The sequence below is a fragment of the Vanessa atalanta genome, chromosome 17, assembly GCF_905147765.1.
Source record: "Vanessa atalanta chromosome 17, ilVanAtal1.2, whole genome shotgun sequence".
Classification (NCBI taxonomy): Eukaryota; Metazoa; Arthropoda; class Insecta; order Lepidoptera; family Nymphalidae; genus Vanessa; species Vanessa atalanta.
Window position 1 is genome coordinate 8,551,182 of NC_061887.1, and position 16,889 is coordinate 8,568,070.

The 16,889-nt window shown below is 32.8% G+C and overlaps 1 protein-coding gene across 1 annotated transcript; it reads left to right on the forward strand.

Annotated features, from left to right (window-relative positions):
• Window positions 1-16,269, forward strand: LOC125070659. Its single transcript, XM_047680607.1, has 21 exons — window positions 1-169; window positions 563-733; window positions 1,013-1,254; window positions 1,560-1,677; window positions 1,915-2,054; window positions 2,162-2,289; window positions 3,530-3,665; window positions 4,624-4,739; window positions 5,276-5,431; window positions 9,887-10,037; window positions 10,829-10,963; window positions 11,194-11,319; window positions 11,752-11,839; window positions 12,155-12,282; window positions 12,350-12,573; window positions 12,812-12,889; window positions 14,319-14,347; window positions 14,584-14,648; window positions 15,337-15,485; window positions 15,830-15,941; window positions 16,201-16,269. The coding sequence occupies exons 1-21, from the start codon at window positions 1-3 to the stop codon at window positions 16,267-16,269; spliced, it is 2,730 nt and encodes a 909-aa protein (XP_047536563.1).
• The last annotated feature ends 620 nt before the right edge of the window (window positions 16,270-16,889 follow it).

A 16,889-nucleotide genomic window follows, 5' to 3' on the forward strand; every position in this document is an offset into this window, starting at 1 on the left:
ATGATAACGATATCGTTTGCTAAAAAATTTGTTATTGTTTTTGTTTTATATTTTTATGTCGATGGTTATAAATTGCCAAGAAGTTGTAAGTCTGGTCAGTTTTATGAGCCAAGTTTGATGGATTGCCTGGATTGTCCTGTTAATGCATCGTTAGTCACATCCGCTGATGGTAAGTTAATGTTGATAATTTTATACCGAGAGTATTTGCATAAAATAATTTTCTTTGATGGCTTTTAAAGGAACACTTGTAAATTTAATGTTGTTAATTATCCATTTCCATTCCAATTGCTTATTGCTTATATACTTAAATGAATGCAAGGAGAATGTCAATATTACTAGGTTACATGTGATAGTTATGTTTAATTTTCTCTATATTTACCTATTGTCATATTATTTATTGGCTTGAACTGCCAACAAGATTTTATTGTTGCATGGATTTACTGTCTCAACCTCCAGCACTGAATTACATATTACTGCACACACTTTTCATATTAGACATAATTATTAAATATGTAATTTAGTACTTTGGTTTAAATAAGTTTTACAATTTTGTAATTGTTAGGATTTGCATGTACCTGTGAGGAGCATAGTGTAGCGACAAGTATTGCACGTTGTAAGCCATGCAACGTCACCGAAGTCGTTTCCTCTGATGAAACTACTTGTGTTCCTCGAAGATGTCAAAGCTCCGCGGGTCGTATAGTTTGCAGAAAGTGTCCACAGGATCACATTTCAGGCAAGATGCTTTTCTGGTTTAAGATAAAAATTTTAATAATATATTTGTGCGAGACTATCAAAGAACTTTATTTTTACACATTTTATTTAAAAAAAGATAAATTTATTTATAAAAGGATGCAATTAAGCCTGACTTTGACTTTAACTTATTATTATGAATACACATTTATATATTTTAATATAAAAAGATACATTTTAAATTTCGAAAGGTTTTCTAACAAAAATAAACTTCGAATACGTTGTCAATATTTCTAATTTGATTTGTTTACGCATATTTCAGTGACACAATTATTCGATGGTTCACCAGTGAAAGAAGTCCAGTGTGTTAAGTGTGCTCGTGGCTACAAAGTTTTTGATAACCGTTGTGTCAAATGTGAGGCTTGTTCGTGTAAAAAGCACGAAGTAATCGTAAGAGGAAGATGTATACCGAAAAAATATATTTTAAGTCGACCTAAATACATTGAGAATCAATTGCATCCAAATGAACTATTAGAGATAGTAAAATTGGAATATTTGTGTACGGTAAGTTTATGATTTATCAACAGTTTTTAAAAGAACACTTAATAATAATTTTCTGAACCAATTGTTAATAATAAATAAAATATAATATTTTGAGGAAAGACAACAAGAGACAAATCGTTTCAATTATCAACATACCTTATAAATTCAAGTTGCATAGAATAAATAAAAATTAAATAAGTTAGAAAGTAACCTTTAGAAGTTTTTAATTGTAACTGCTATATAAATATGTGGACGTAATAGCTCAGACCACACTTTATATTAAATTCTAATTAAGTATATATTAAATATCTTATTAAACATTTTAGCAACAAGACTTTAGAGCGTGTCGTAGTTTAGCGAGCGCTTGCGTTCGTAATTTCTATTCATTGGATCCCGCAGGACCTTGTAGGCTTTGGCTTCAACCTAATTTAGGAGAAATCAAAGGTAAACTAATATTTTCTTTATTATATAGGTGCATGAATTAGTCATTTTGTAAATACTATATTCCTGAATTAGTAAATTCCGAATTTTAATGTAAAAACCATACAACGATTTTTTTTCTAATAATTAGAAGTATCTTATTGGTATATAATAAAATCTAGTACACTACATTTTATTCGCATTCATGCGATGTTTGCAATATAAACACTTGTTTTAAGTTTTTTTTTTTAATTAATTTAGGACTCCCGTTGCTTACGATAGATGCTTCGAAAAACAGTAATCCAGTTATCTCTTTAGATCGTGAAAAAGTAAGTGCGTTTGTTGATAATATGATATGGCGTCATTACTGTAGTAGCAATGAAGATTTTATACAAAATCGAGTAGTTAAAATGGAGTTAAAAGCATGGTGATATCATAATTAATGAGTTAATCTTAAAAGATAAATACAGCTTAAGCAAATATAATTAACATTTAATATTTATTATAGGATATATACATAAAAATAGCAACGGGAATCCACACCAGGGTTGGAGGATTAGATTTATTTTTAGATACGAATGACCGTCCAAATACATGTCTTCCACCAATCAACGTTAAGATTGGTGAAGATTTTTCGTAAGTAGTTTCAGTTTCCTATAACAATAGAATTGTTTATTTATTTAATTAATCAACTTGCGATTTTCTTTTTTTCTCTTATATATAATTTGTCTTTAGATACAAACGGATACGTAAACTATATTTAGTTCTGTCAAATCAATATTAACTCGCAACTTACTAAGTGCCTCGGCTTGGTTAAGTTTGATGTGAGCCCAATTAAGATAGGCAGTGCTTAGATTGTGGTTACCAAAAAATAACGCTCATTGCTTAACCCTAGTTTAAACATACGCGATCGGCTACAAAATCAACGTTTCAAGTAAACTTGAGCCTAGCACGAACTACAGTGCATTTATTTATAATTCATCTCTTGCTCGGCTTTTGTATATGTCAATGAATAAACAATTCTGCTGCAATTCTGTTACATGAATATCCACCAAACAGCAGTGGAGCGTGTAGGAAAAACACTCAAGTCATTTCTTTAAAATTAACACTTTGCTCTGCAATGCTATTCTATAAAAACTCACTGCATATCTCTCTCGTGAAATGTTGAACCTGATTTTATATACTATATAATGCATGTATTCTTTATCTGTTATAATAATTACATAATAGTCTATTATATCTCATGTACCTTTCTGGTGTTTCACAACCGTTTTTAGCGGTGAGTTTTGAGCTGCTTTTACAGAATAGCAGCTACAGCTGGGTTACTTTTTATTTTAAATACATAAGTGTCTACTGTTTTTTAAATATGGAAGTCATTTTGCGACGTTGTTTGTTTATTTTATATTTGCTTAACGTCGGCGTTCAAATACAAACTACTCTGTTAATGAATGGTGTATACCATTTGTTTTGTTGGGTGTGTACTAGTGTTTATTTACGTTGTGTAAAGTGAACTTAATTTAATTTTTATGATTACCCGTATAGAAAATTTTGTCAATTATATGAGAGTAAACCACATTATTTAATTTTCTTATTATTTTTATTTTACCTGACCTATCGACAATATTACATATACAAAACGATGTATATTAATATAATATATTCTATATCCTTCTATTTAAAGATATATTTTTAACTTTAAGGGTTGAAAACTTTTATTTTATATTAAAGTTTCTAGAAAACGAAACAATTCAAAAGACTCAATTTTTCTTCACGCTTGAGATGTTCGCAACCTTTCTAACAAGTTTTGACAGTTTTTTTATCTCTTTGAATAAAGTAATTTAAGAACTTTTAATTAAGTTTTTTTCTTATATTCCAGACATGACTGTTTAAAAAATGTAACTAAACTTACAGAGGATGATTTTGGAGGTATAATTGAACTATACATACCTTCTGAAACGAGCTTAGGGCTTCTTCCAATTAAACTAATAAAACCAAATGGTTATGATATTCAGGTATGTAATGCATGAATTTTGACTTCCTTTTAACCGTTAAAAAAATGGTAATCTGCAATGCTTTTCATCTGTACTTGACCGATAAAAAAAGATAAAAAATTACAGGAAACAACCAGAGGTGCAAAACCTACATAACGTACGCGCTTTGAAATTTTAAATAATTTAAATTAAAAGCCATTTACTATCAATCTCCCTCACAGTCGTGGTATCAACGTGAATAAATGACTAGAATTATTAATTAACGTCGAATTTAATTTTAAATATGTTTGTGTGTACCAGACTCGTATATATTCGCAATATTAAATAAAATTATATTGTATTTGCAATTATAAGAATATAATATTCGACTAGCGTCATAATTTAAGCATCAGCTTTTATAATAAGTATAGGAAGAAAATGTACTGAATAAACTGAAGCAATTAAAATAATACTTTAAACTAAAATGCAAAGCTATAAATCTTTCTATTTAATGAAATCGGCTTAAAGAGTATGTAATAATACCTCGCTATATATATGTGTATATATATTACATTTTTTATATAAATTTGATGACCCATATAGTGATATAAAATTTTAAAATAACGTAAAATGGTACGATATAATAATATATAAACTCGTTTCTGCTTTGACAAATTCTCTTATATTTATATATTATTCTATGTTTAACGTGGCTCGAACGTATCTTTCATTCCGTCGCCTATATGTTTGTGATCTTGAAATGTTTACTCGTAAATATAAGTTAATATAAGTTAATATAGGTTTAAGTATTAGGTACATTATCTTAAGAATATTATTTCAATTCCCCAAATATCATATGTAACTGTATTTTTATTTTATTCTAATTATTCTGTGTACATATATCAACTATTATTCCTTTAATCGGCAACGAACTCTTAGCAATCTTCGTTGACATGGAGCTTAATTAAATATTTTTATAATTTAAGAAATTATTTTGCAGAAACAAAAATGGCCATCGAAACAATTTAGAAAATTTTTCCTATTCTATAAGTTTCTGTCAACGGTTACAAATACCACTAACACTGTTTATTTACGAACACTTCTGTTTCAAATAAGGTTAGTAAATTTATAAAGAAATATATAATACATGTAAACAATCGCATAAAAACTCAAAATTAAATTCTAATTTCATATATTTTACGTTTTGACTTATTTATGACATATTTATATCATTGTTAATGGCATGTTATTGTCACGTCGTAATAGTCTAAATATGTATGTACACGGCCACAGCACTGTAATCACGCGGTGTTAAATAGTTGTGTATAAATCATTCGTTTTCTATGCTGTCTTGGGTCTGGGTGTTTGTGGTACAGTTGTTACTTCTGATATTCCATAACACAAGTGCTTTAGCTACTTACATTGGGATCAGAGAGTAATGTATGTGATGTTGTCCAATATTTATATTATATATTCTTATCGATCAGAAGGGAATTTGAGTTTTAAAAAAAAGAAAACACGGATAACAACCTTATAATGAACAATTTGACAAAACATTAGTTACATAAAAAAACAATATGTACACACTACACACAAGCTAACTTTCGAGATAGAATTCGCCCAGTATCAAACGTCACGAATGACACTCGCAGAATGAATCGAGGCTCGGTAAGACGGCCGTTCCTGACAGCGAGGCGTCCTCGACCGCTTCATCATCCGACCGAGGCGGGTCTCTCCGAGCTGCACCAGAGATTGTGTCGGAGTCTGCTGCATCTTGAGGTTTTAAAGGAAAAAAAAAAAAAACACATGTAAGAACTAATGTGAGGCTACTTAACTATGGGGCCTTCTGAATTTTATTAAATAGCCGAATGTTTTAAATCCTCACTACAGATGTAAGCGTGCACTCAAACATCAGCAGCAAGAATTCAAAAATAAAATTTTGAAGTATGAAAATTTTGTTGACTGAGCATTGAAAAGGTAATTCAACGAAAAATGTATTGCTGATCTCAAAAATGCCGGCTTTCTGACAACGGCAACACATCATTTAAACAGGGAAAGGAAAAGAGAGGTGAATGCCATACCAATGTCCCAAACTGCGCAATTCAAGATAAAAGTACGACACCTTTGAAATGGTTAGCACGCCAGAGACGCCTAACAAAGTAGCACACTCTATTGCCCATGGTCTACGATACAGATGAGACCATTGCCAATAAAGTGCCTACACAGTATGGGAAGAAAAAGCCCTGCAGAGCCCACCTCAACCGTACTGTTACCTCAATCGCACCGTAATCCGGATGAGAAGTTCAACCGTACAGCTGCGAATTGAGGACATATAATGTGTGCCCCGACAACAACATACCAGTTTCAAAGAAAGCACTGCATGTCTCCGGGGTCCACTCGCCGCGCCACAGCACCATGTGTTGCGCTGCTGCCTGGGTCTTTTTGCCATAAGATCCAGCGACCAGCTCTAACTCGTAGCGGTGATGAGGGAGCACGCACAGGACCTTGTAGGGCCCGCGCATCCCGGAGTCAAGCTTTCCCGTTGACTGCGTCGCCTTGTTAACGAACACGAAGTCGCCAACGGCAAACGTCATAGGTTGCCGCCGACACTCGTTCACACGCTCGTCTTGCCGTCGCTGATTGGTTACCAGTCGTTCTGATGTTCTCTGTCGACTAAGGGTTAGTAAAGCTTCCCGATTGAGATTACCGCCTTCTAGTGCCACGTCACGCACCAGAGATCTGATGGCTGGGGTGGCTGCCTCTATCCCAACAAGCAGCTGAAGCGGAGATGACTGTGTTGTCGCTTGTTTCGTGATATTCAGTGTGAGCTGCATTTTCCACAATACGTCTGACCATTGGGAGCCTTTGTTTCCAACCTCAACACGCAGCAAGTTCAGCAAAGTTCTGCAGTAGCGTTCCGCTTGCCCGTTCTCACGATGCATGCCCGGTGTTATATAATGTATCGAACAGCCTAGGCTACTAACATAGTTCTTAAAAGCTACACTTTCAAACATTCTTGCGCGATCACAAACAACGGTATTTGGAGTACCAAACAGAGAAATAACATTTGAAAATACACGTTTTAGTTCGTCTGAATCTTGCCGATATAATGCATACAGTAAACAATACTTAGAAAATGCATCTACAACAATCTGAACATATTTGTATCCATTAGATTCAGGAAGAGGTCCTAACACATCAGTATGAATAACAGAAAACGGGTTTTCGGGCTTAGTCCAAGATTCAATGGGCTGTAAAGAAGCGGAAGGTACCTTTTTGTGTGACAAACAGACAATACAATGACCGACATACTTCCTGACAAATTGGCGTAAACCCGGAAACCAAAAATTTCGTAATATTAGATCAGTCGTCCTGTCTACGCCAATGTGACTGTGCTCGTCATGAAATAGCCTCAGGAGACTGAGTCTGTGACCTTTAGGTATATAACACAACAGACGCGAATCGGCACCAGTAGGAGTGTATCGATAATACAGCAAGTCATTCTTAATTTCGTATCTGCGAGAGTCAAGTAAACCGTCTTTTAACTTACTCATTAAATCTTGCGTCTCCTCATCAGCAGTCTGAGCGATCTTTGCCCAGTTGGTAGGGCTGCGAATGTGAGCCACGTCAGCAGGAGGATGCCGGCTTAAAAAGTCAGCGTGTTGCATCAGGACACCTTTTCGGTACTCAAGTGTAAATTGAAAATCCTGTAAGTACACCCACCAGCGCGCGACTCGAGGCACCAGATCCTTCTTTCGCTCTGTAAGCTTCATCGAGTTACAGTCGGTAACAATTTTAAAGTGAATACCGATTAAATAATGCCGAAAATGCTGTAGCGCCCGAACAACCGCCAAAGTCTCCAGCTCGTAACTATGATACCTCGACTCCGCGCCCCGGGTTGATCCACTAAAGTAGCCTACCACCCTCTTTCTTTTACCGGCATGCTCCTGCAACAGAATTGCACCGAAACCCACAGCACTGGCATCGGTATGTAGTTCCGTTGGCAGCTCTGGGTCAAATATCGCTAAAACTGGTTCGGTTGTCAAACAATGCAAGATATACTCACGGGAAGCATCTTGCTCGGCACCCCATTCAAAAGGAACACCTTTCCTTAGAAGTTTAGCAATGCAAGCAGTCTTGGAGGAGTATCCAGCAATGTATCTCCGAAAATATCCCGCTAAACCTAAAAACTGACGTACCTCTCTCACGTTCGTAGGTTTTGGAGACTTAATGAGAGCTTTGACCTTACCTGGGCTCGGCCGTACCTGACCATGTCCAATTAATCTGCCCAGGTACTCAACTTCAGTGGCTAAAAAGGTACATTTCTTTAAATTAACAGAAAATCCCGCAGCAGCTAGCACCTGCAAAGTTTCACGCAAGTTACGGAGCCCTTCGGCGACTGTATTGGACAGAACCAAAACGTCATCAATATACGTCATCACCTTCCCTGCAATACAACAACGTAATCTTTCTACACCGTTTTAAGTAAACTGTCAAACACAGAAGAAAAAACGAACCGTCACTATCAATGTCAATATCTATCGGATAGCCAAACTCAAAGACACGCGAGTATATCCCACTTCTGATCTTATCGATCAGAAGGGAATTTGAGTTTTAAAAAAAAGAAAACACGGATAACAACCTTATAATGAACAATTTGACAAAACATTAGTTACATAAAAAAACAATATGTACACACTACACACAAGCTAACTTTCGAGATAGAATTCGCCCAGTATCAAACGTCACGAATGACACTCGCAGAATGAATCGAGGCTCGGTAAGAATATAATATAATATATATATATATTTATATTATATATAATATTTATATTATATATAAATATTGGACAAAATACATAATATATAATATAATTATTATAAATAAAAATTAAAAATAGTTACTGTACAAAACATGATTCGTGGAATGTTAGCAAGAACAAAAAATCCCAATTCCGACCGTCTGGACAAAAATGAATTTCGTGTTCAATCGCGTCTTCGGTGTCTTGGTAATGACCGCATCACAGCGCACGCGCACATGTACGTTGATGAGTTGTTGGTTTAATTACGACCTATCTTGCTTTACTTGGTGGCGGGACTTTTTGTAATCCCGTCTGGCTAGGTACTACCCACCCATTAGATCGCCAAACAGGGTTACTTACTATGGGCGTGTTCCGGTTTGAAGGTTGAGTGAGCTAGTGTAAGTACGACCGACATAATATATAAGTTCTCAAGATTGGTGTTACATTGGTGATGTATGGTGTGATGTATATTACAGCGTTAATGTCTATGAGTAATGGTGACTAAATAATATCAGATGGATTTTTTATAATAGGGGGCAAACGAGCAGCAGGCTCACCTGATGGAAAGTGATTACCACCGCCCATGGACATCTGCAACACCGGGGGGCTTGCAGGTGCGTTGCCGTCCTTTAATATACCTACAGTAAAATACCTATAGTATCCTACCCCTACTACCTAAATATTATATCTTTCCAGACAAAGACTGGAATGAAACAATATTTTTATTACACGTTATATTATCACACGAATTATTCTTGTCAAAATTAGATTGATTAAAAGTATTACTAATTTGCTTTCGGTAGTTTACAAATCTAGGAGCTTTTGCAAGGTGATTACGCCGTTTATATAATAACGAATAATGTTATTTGTCAAGCACAATATTATTAATTCTAGTCGACGGCCACCAATGATCAAGTCTTGTAAATGCCTTGTACATGTGAAAAAGGAACCAAGGAGCGTAATTATCAAAACGGCTACTGTATGCATAATATAAAAGACTCTTTCTATTCTGAATGGATAAAACAAAGAGCAGCATGAAGGCCAACAGATTGAGTGTGATGTGGGCACGAATACTAATGGATTGGTCAACGTCCAATATATCGAATACTAGCTACGTATCCCGGCTTCACACGGGTACAATAAGGATCTATATAAAAATTTTAAATTGAATAATAAACACAAAATAAAACCTTGGTTATTCTGCCTAGGAAAGTTGAACTTATCTACTTTTCTCTACTACAATATAGATGTATTATAAATATATATCCGTTCCGTAGTTTAAAAGATCTAAGCGTACAGGTGGCGAAAAGCTACTTTATTTTATACTATATAAAGAAATGCGTAAAATACTTATTTATTCCTTTACCGGCGGAACTATCGGTACAATCAGAATCACAACATAGCGCCCAACCGTGATTATATGGGTGTTAGTATATATTCATAAAAAAATCTTGTTTATAGGATAGAGCGCGATGCGTCTACGTTTGGTCTACGTCTGCAAATTACTGTCGAAGGTCATTACGCTACAAAATCTCCTTTGACAGATATCGTCACGACATCTCTCAGAGTTGAACATGAGATGCCCATGGCTGGCGTTCTACGAGGTTTGGAAGTCAGTGCTAAAAGTTTAAATAATTTAGACTATGAATAACTAAATGTACTGCGGAGTGCAGGGATCATACGTTCATTAATGTGTATATATTCAATCAAAATAACTCAACTAACACAAAAAAACAATGTTGATTGATTGAATGTTGGTTGATGAACAATGACTATGCTATGAATAAAGTAAATAAGGAAGTTGTAGCTTTTTTCAAAAACAAGTTCTTCAAGAATTTTGAGTCGTTGCCAATGACGTAAAAAACCATTTCTAAAAGTAATATTTTACATACAACTGTTATCAATAGTTTAAACCGATGAGGAGTTCCTTCGTATAGAGCCTAATAGAATTAAGTCATGCTAACTTGTAAAAATTCAAAAACTTAGAATAATAACCACATTGGTTGCAACTAAATAAAATAAAATAAATTAAATTAATATTAAATAATCAAACAATTATTGCAAGTTAAATAAAAAAGCTTGTGAAAATATGTGATTTATCGGCTTAAACTCCAACGAGAAATAAAGGGAACACTGAAAGAAAATTAAGTTTAACTCGTATCTGGTGACAATATCAAGAGTTATATCAAGAACTCCGTAATCAAAAAAATGTTCAATAATTAAATTATTTTCTTACGATTACAAGCCTGTTTAAATAGGTAAAATACTGTATTTAAGTCCTAACAATAGCATATCCCTATATCTATACCAAAAATTCAAGGCATGAGTAAATTTTGTTATATTAAAAAGATAAAGAACTGTTTAGCAATAGGCTTAGTACACCATTTGTAATTTATTTTATAGATATCCGGGGGAGTTTTTGGATCTTTGATGACATTGTACGCTTTATTGCAATGGAGGGGAGTCCTGAGACGGGGTGGGCTTTGTTTTGTTGTTGTGCCTTTGCTGTCGAGTTGTATAGCCGATGGTCTTTATTTCGTAAGTTATTGTATCAATTCAAATATGACTATTATAATTAACTATCCTTCCGACAATTTTCTGGGTAAAATTTGCTTAGAATGTATGTTACTATGTTTGGATTTCCGACTCCAAATTATTGCATGTCAAAATGTTTATGTAATGAAGGAGTGATGTTCGAATATACTGAAATGGATTTAACCTTTATGTTAATAAACAATTAATTACTAAAATATTGTACCCTCTGACAGGCGATATTAATATCGGCGTTCCACGCGCTGGTTGCGGAAGCAGGGACTCTCGCACTCACTCTACCGCTGTCTCAAGCCGAGGAACAAGCTATAGAGGCGGTAGTTTATAGCGTCATTTGTTTAAAGGTTTGGAACTTATATAAAAACTATGATGAAATACATTCGATTTCGATATTGTATGCCTTTCTTTAAGACTAACTGTACTACTAAAACGAACACATACAACAAAACATAGCTTCTTCATGCATTTTCCTAAAATGAAAAAGGTACATCTTAATCATTCAAGCTTAAGCAGTATAAAGATTTTTTGAATGTTTTATAATTATATTCATTTTATTACTAGCAATCATTATCAAATTTATATTTAACAGTACAATATAAATGGTTTGGTAGAATTTCTTAAATAGGAACGCTAACCGATTTTTATGAAAGAAAGATCTGATGAGTATGTGTTAAGCTTAAAAAGAGGAGATTGTTGTCTAAAGGACCAGAGTTAGAATACGACTTTTTATTTCTAATGTTTTTTTTTAAGAATAGAAAATATCTCTCGCTTCGCAGGCACTTAAAGTTTTTTGGATAAATTGGAACCAATGTCGGTGTGACATATTCTTCATAGACTGGTCGAAATATAATCCTCCTATTAGAGGTATGTAATTAATAACATTCCACACTCGTCAGATAAGACTTTGAGATTTTTTCTTTTTTATGGCATTGGTTGGCGGACGAGCATATGGGCCACATGATGGTAAGTGGTCACCACCGCCCATAGACAAAGGCGCTGTAAGAAATATTAACCATTCCTTACATTACCTATGCGCCACCAACCTTAGGAACTAAGATGTTATGTCCCTTGTGCCTGTCTTGGAAGACCTTAGCTTAGTAGTGGGACATTTATATTGTGAATGTAAATTTGTATATAATGATACATAATACGATAATGTTTATAATGATTAACCAACAGATGTATTTATTCAAAATAAGCCAAAAAATTGGAAAGAAGCCATCTTGGCTAAAGAATGGATGTCAAAACAAACAAAACGTAGAGTTTCACCCGGCTTCACTGCTGTCAGCACTTTGTTGATTTTACATGTAAGTTATTACTAATATTAATAAAATATTTAAATTTTATTTTAAATAATTTTAACATTTTTATCAGTTTTTAGAACAAACATCAATGAATCTATCAAAGAGCCAAGGATACAAATGGGTTATTGCATCCGTAGCTTGGTGGAGTTGTTATACAATACTATTGTGTACAAGGATCTTAATCGATAAATTCATTAAATCTTCATCAATCAAGTTGACGAAAATATGTTCTGATTTGGAACTTTCATTATTGATATTTGAGCATGAGAATTATGCGCATTACGTGGATGGAAGGTGAGTCTCAGTATTGTTTTTACATAAGTTTATTAAGATCTGTATTTTTAATTTTAAGTCTATCCATACGGTTTTTGAGTTTCATTTTTTATTTTGTTAACTGTACTTATTAACTTCTTTAACTGCGAATTTCCAATTAATTAAATTTAAAAAGAAAAAGAAGAATTGTAATAATAGTACATAGTATTGTTTCCATTATAACAATCGTAAATAAGAAATTAAAAATACAACTTTTCAGAAATGAAGATTTAAATGACTTCAGGCTGACCGTTCACGCTTTACAAACATGTCGTGTTGTTTGTTCGCCTCAGTTGAGGTAAGTTTATTTTCCTTGAAATATAATTATACCTACACCTTTAGAGGTCTACATTATTTTAAAATTACTAAATGTAAATCAGATATGGATCTGTGTCATCACCAATATATTTTAATGTACTTAATTTGTATTCCTAATTAAGCTCGTGCTCGTTGGGAAACATCGTCAAAAAACCTATATATGTATGTTGATTGAACCTCACTTGTTAAATAAGCCCCAAAACCAATAAAGAGAAAAGGAGGCCTTTACAAGCAGCGGAATATTCACGGGTTGTTACTTTATTTTCTATATCTTATAAATTCCTTGTTAAGAGAATACATTTGAAATATAGACCACTGAATTGTAATTAAGTAATGTGACGTATTTGATTGCGTTATAACTGAGAAAAGCATACTTTTACACTTATTAAAATTTGAAGTCCAGACCGAAGTCGCTCAAGTCGACTATTCTCTTGGGAGAATAGCGAAATGCGCAGAACATATTATAGTGTACGAGTCCTTGAATTAGTTCGAGAAAAACATTTATGAATTTGAATGTTTTGAACCATTTTTTTTTTCATTCATTTTTAATATATACCCTTTAAATAAAAGAATATCTTTTAACAACTATATGAGAAAATGGTACTAAACTGTTTTGTTTTGCCTGTGTTATCTCAATATATAGATAATAGATATTATGACTATGGGTAGCCCTTCTCAACTTACGTTCCATTAATTTTTATGAGTAACATGACGATTTAAAATTGAGGTTGTCAAACATAATGCGTTGTGAGGTCAAAATAGCACTGTCAATCTTCTAGATCTGACTCGGAATTTGGATAGTTTTTTGCCCCACGGGAAATATCTTTCTCTTGTGTCATCCGAGAAATAAAAAGGGTGGAGTATTACCTCGACTGCCTTGACTGACTGACTCTTAATGCCTAAGCAAGTTTGACAAATGAGATTTTGTTTGTTTTGATTGAAATCTCACAAGTATAATGTAGAATATGATTTACTAGAAATGACAAACGATTTTAATTTTAAAAATAATTAATTCGTGTTCTTGTCTTACCTGAGATATACCCTTATTGTACTTTATATAATTACAATAAATGCGACGGTATTTTTTTTTCTTAATTATTTTGTTTCAATGTAATTCGATGCGAATGTTTTTATTATTAATTTTAATTCTAAAAATCCATCTCTTTGGTGGTTTGGATGGATATAAAGGTCTCCGTAATTTAAAAAGGTGCTGCGTCATTTGTGATCATTTTAAAGGTACTGCTACTATGCCAATTTTATATGTAAAATATATTACAACTATGCTATACTTATGCAACACCAAAATTATAAATGCCTAATCAATAATTTCCTTCTTTAGAAATTGTCTCGTTTTTTTTTAATATGTTAAATTGATATTGAAATATGAAAAATTTATCTTATTTTTTCAGAAATGTATATAAAAAGCTGACAAATAACGGTATGTTTAACTCTTTTACTTAATATATATTATATTTATTGGTAATAGATTTTTTTGGAACTAGATAATTTTTATACTACATTTTTGGGCTTTTGCAATTGACTAATAAGAGAGACATTTTGTTTAATTGAAACTTATATTTTTTCGAATAATAATAGTAGTAGATATTGTAAATACACACCGTACTGCCATACTTAAGTTTGGCAATAGTTTTATAAATAACTATTTATTTCTAGGTGAACTTGACCACAATTCGAACCGTGCACTTTTGTCTCAGTTTTTGAGTGCATTTTTTGAAAGGGTAAGTATTATTTTTATTTCATATGCCGTTGCCTTATTATATTATGTAGTTGACTGAAAAATACAAATGTGAAAAAATAATAACGCATAATTGTTTTTGATAGCCGAAAATATTAGTACTTTTTTATATTTCTATTTTAATATGTCAATATTTTAAGAGATTAATATATCTAAATAAGAAAAAAAAAAATATTATGCTTTTATTTTATATTATTCTTTTTATTTATTTTTTTCTTATTATCATATACGACTGATGTAAGGCTCTTGCCTTACAGTAGTCGTATATGAGATGATGCTGATCATACGTATGAGACTACCTGTAAGTAGTAGAACTTTTGCCTTGATAAGTTTGAAATGTAATTTTTTATTTTGGATGTGATATTGTATCTACTGTTTGTTGTCCCAATGAAAATAAAATAAAATAATAAAATATATACGATGGTAACATTTGTCATCTCCTCTTGGTAATAAGCAACAACCTTAAATCCTCTTGGAAAATGCTTTGGTTTCTGATGGTAATCAGACGGATCCCTCTTTATTACCGCGCGCGCCCATTATTCTAATCAAATAGCGCGCGCTTCTTGTTACACATTTACGTCCTTTTTCACGAAATCACCCCCATAGATTGCAGGAAAGCTAGAGGAAAGTTGTTACACGTCACTAATGTAGAAAATTCAAATTCCTTACAGGCATTAGACGGTCTAAACTGGGTGGCCAGTGAGAGAACAATATTTGAGAAATTATTTGATGTTGAATTTATGGAAAGAGAGGGCGGCAGCACTAGTGTATTACTCTACGATGGTGACGTCACAACGCCATCATGTTTTGCTGTTACGTGGTTAGTTATATGAACTTATATCAGGTTCCTGCCTGAAAATATTTGGTCTTGTTGAAAATGTTTGTAATGATTCTTATAGCTTACTTCGGCAGTACCAACCGCTTCTTTTTCTTAATCAAATATCGCATAATTTTTTTAGTATAAAAAACATATTTCAATTGTTATTTATAACGTTTTCACTATTTTATAATGTACATATACAACGTGGTTATTTTATTTACCTATCGATGGCCTTATGGATTTTTTTTTGATAAATAAAAATATTGCGTATAAATCTGTGTATTTTATTATAATATAATATCAATCGTTTATTATAATAGATTAAATAATTATTTGTAACTCAGGTGGGGAGAAGAGTGGACGCTGGCAACATTCGACTCTATGTTATTTGGCTGTATTGTGATAATGACCGGCAATTCTGTTTTATCTGCGTTAATTACCCTAATAACGTGGCAAGTAAGTTATAATAACGAATTTTACTGACCTAATTAAACTATATACACTTGGCTGTTATGCGGCAAATTATTCTTTGTTAAAATGCAATTAAAATAAAACTTATGTGTACACCGTACTCCCAGTTTTTGCAATGTTACTACAAGTTATAACAATATAATTTTATTAATTTTGTACAACAAATAAATACAAGTATATTCTGATTATAGTTTATTTACAGATAATAGGAAAAAGTTATAATCTATAAATGTTTACGTTTCAGATTATGAAATGTACTCGAGATTTCTTCGGAAATTTGAATGTAAAAAATAAAGTCGGCTTAAATAATTAAAAATAATGGCAATGTTAAGTTATTCTATACTAAACGCAGATAAAACTGTTATACGCAGTATTTTGTAATGCATAGTACTATATTTATTGTTGCTGTAGTTTTAGTACAAAGTGAAACTAGAGAAGTGACAAAAAATATACAATCAGACGATAGAAGTGATATTGAAATTTTTGATGCAAGTAAATACATGAACCGTCCCACCGTATACACGACACCAATCTTTCCAAAATCAGAAATGTATCAATCTTTACACGGCTTCATTGTAAATATATGTAACGTAATATTAAACCGCTTTAAAAGTTCCAAAATTGGGTCATACATATATACATTGAGCAAAACCTTAAAAGGTTTGGGATCGGAATATATAATGAAAGTGATTATAAGAAAATTTGCCAAATATTTAAAGGAATTGTCCACTCTCAGGAGTAAATTCATAAAAGATAAAGTTAATGGTTTTTTGAAAATTATAAAAGGGAATAAACCGAAAAGGAAAGAGTTGTTTAAACTACTAAATTCTTTATATACCCTACCACAAAATATTAAAATGGATGTGTATATAAATCGCTTAAAACTATTTGGTAGAAGTCGATCGCAACGTATTAGCAAATCAACCAGAGATA